This window comes from Trachymyrmex septentrionalis, unplaced genomic scaffold (genome assembly GCF_001594115.1).
Source record: "Trachymyrmex septentrionalis isolate Tsep2-gDNA-1 unplaced genomic scaffold, Tsep1.0 scaffold19, whole genome shotgun sequence".
NCBI classification, from domain to species: Eukaryota; Metazoa; Arthropoda; class Insecta; order Hymenoptera; family Formicidae; genus Trachymyrmex; species Trachymyrmex septentrionalis.
Window position 1 is genome coordinate 3,699,324 of NW_017305071.1, and position 2,390 is coordinate 3,701,713.

The 2,390-nt window shown below is 45.8% G+C and overlaps 1 protein-coding gene across 5 annotated transcripts in view; it reads right to left on the minus strand.

Annotated features, from left to right (window-relative positions):
• The window catches only part of LOC108746934 (protein groucho-1-like), a 77,551-nt gene that overhangs the window by 43,014 nt on the left and 32,147 nt on the right, over positions 1-2,390 (minus strand). For all 5 annotated transcript variants that reach the window (XM_018484064.1, XM_018484060.1, XM_018484059.1 and 2 more), the window contains exon 4: positions 1,160-1,204. In XM_018484064.1, coding sequence (XP_018339566.1) covers positions 1,160-1,204 — 45 coding nt within the window. The remainder of the gene's footprint in view (positions 1-1,159; positions 1,205-2,390) is intronic.

Sequence of the window (2,390 nt, forward strand, 5' to 3'; positions counted from 1 at the left end):
ATTCGTGATCGAGATTCTTGTTCGATAGCGTGTACAGAATGCCTCCTCTAGGACACTCGAGAGCTACGTCACCGGATATTGCCGGCTTGTCGATAATACGACGACGAATTCATTCGTACGCCGGTTTTCGAAACGAGATATTTCTCTCGAACCTTTCCGCGAACGGCGGATCGAATAAATTCATTCCGCGGATAACAACAACAGAAGTATGCGATTCCCTGACTGGGATTTCTGTATAGAATAAGTCATAAGACGTGAAGAGAGCTTGCCCGGAGGGCGTTTGGCTTCTATCAGACGCGGCCTACAATTAAGAGGTTGGAGCTCTCGTTGTCGATCGATTAACGCGCGTTTCTCCTTTTCCCTTCACTCGCGAGTCACGTCGACCCTGATTTATTTGTCTCGGTCACCACCTTTCTCTCGTCGTAAAAAGAGAGTAGGGAAACCGGCTCGAAAGAAGATAAAACCGCTTCGCGATGGGTTACCCCATCAACAATCGATGCACACGCGAGGATGTAAAAGATTCAAATGATTCCGTTCGACGTACGATGAATATGGATACAAAAGGGGCTTACTTTGTAATGGATCTCGGTAGAAAAATAATATATGTAAAAATAATATACGTGAATGTTTAACGATGCTCTCTGTACGAGAAAAACAGAATACGAGCATTATTTGATTTGTACGTGTTATACGTGCACCGCGGAGGAAGAAGTGTAAAAAGCCCCACGATTTGCTCCCCACGAGTGCTTTGCTGAAAGCACGGTAATCTCGGTAGTTCTTAATAAAAGTCTGAAAGTCGAGTTAGGTTTTTGCCATTTTTTTTTTTCCATTGCGCAAGGTTTTGCGCAAGAGGCAACACCGGGGAACTCCGTGGGCCGCGCTGCTATTTGCATGTTATTACCTTGTTTACATATTTATTCAATAGCTAAGATCCCGGAGGGTCGCAAACACCCCGGTAATCGGGGCTTTCTCCTCGTGTTCGGCCCTTTAATTTTGGATTAAAGCCCAAAGCTGCGCGCAACGTGCCAACGTGAGCGATTAATAAATCACCGGCAGCCGCGTCGGTGTCGCGTACGATCGATCATCATGAGACGATATCGTTCTTTACCGCATTTTCGGGCTGCTTGAAATAATGTATGCAAAAACTTAAATCTCTTACCTGTTTGTGCATCTCCACGTTAAGCCCGTACGACATCTCGTAATACTGCAAAAGTAAATGAAAACAGTCAGATTAGAACGTAATCGCATAAATTACAATGTTAGTATGGAATTAGTATAAGCGTAGTGTTGCACAGCTACATCGTTATGTGCGTTCCGTTAACGAAGCCACGTCGACGTTAAGCGTAAGGTGATGCGTGCGTAAACTAGCAGCGTAACGCCGACTTTCTCATGCAAAAGCGTTGAACTTTGCCGGAAGGTTGCTCACACGAAATCCAATTTTCGTATTTATGTTACGGCTTTGTCATTTTATCCTATCCCGAAGGAGACGTTACCGTGTAAAATTCCCGTTTATTTTCTCTCTCTCTCTCTCTCTCTCTCTCTCTCTCTCTCTCTCTCTCTTTCTCTCTCTAGAAAGCTAAGAGAATTCGATTAAATTTGCACCACGAATGCAATATACCGTGTATACAAGTACATGTTCATCGACCTCATCTTTCATTGGGACAAAGAAAAATTCGTCGCAATACACGACGTGTTATTTTGATACAACGTATATAACGATCCGAGTATATATAAATAATTGAAATTGGCATATAAATATCACATTGAATAAAACGCCAAAGCCGCTCCGCGCTCCGGATTAATCGAATTATCGAGTTTCGCCAAACCAAGATGCTGTTTGAATCCGTAATGACGGATGCTGCGCAGGAAGAGAAACGCGCCCCGCGGTGGAGTCCTTAAGGGCCTGCTTCAACGATCGCGGGGGGGTTGAGATTATATCGATCAAATGAGATTACGAGATTACGAAAAGCGGACCAAATTGAGCCGTAATGCGAGGCCGCAGTCAGTCGGTAAGAGGGATATAAGCGCGCCGAGAAAATGAGAAAAACGAAGAAGACGAAGGATGAGAAAGGAGCGGACCTCTCCTTCACCCCGTAGAGGCGAGAGGGAGAGAAGGCTTTTACGTACGTGCGCGCGTATGCGTGTCCGACGAAAGACCGGTTTCTCGTAACATCGTTTCTACATCGTGTGTACAAGACTCAGCCGGGGCTGGCTTTAACTAATTCGCTTACCAAACCAGCGGTTCTCATTTCGCACGCGAGACGAGATATCTGATCGCAAAGACTCAGCGCGCGACAAAATACCGCGGACATATTTATCGTAAACTGTTGCCGTATGGTAGTCCTTTACAGGCATTTTCCGTCCCCCCCCTCCTCCCCCCCCCCCCCCTC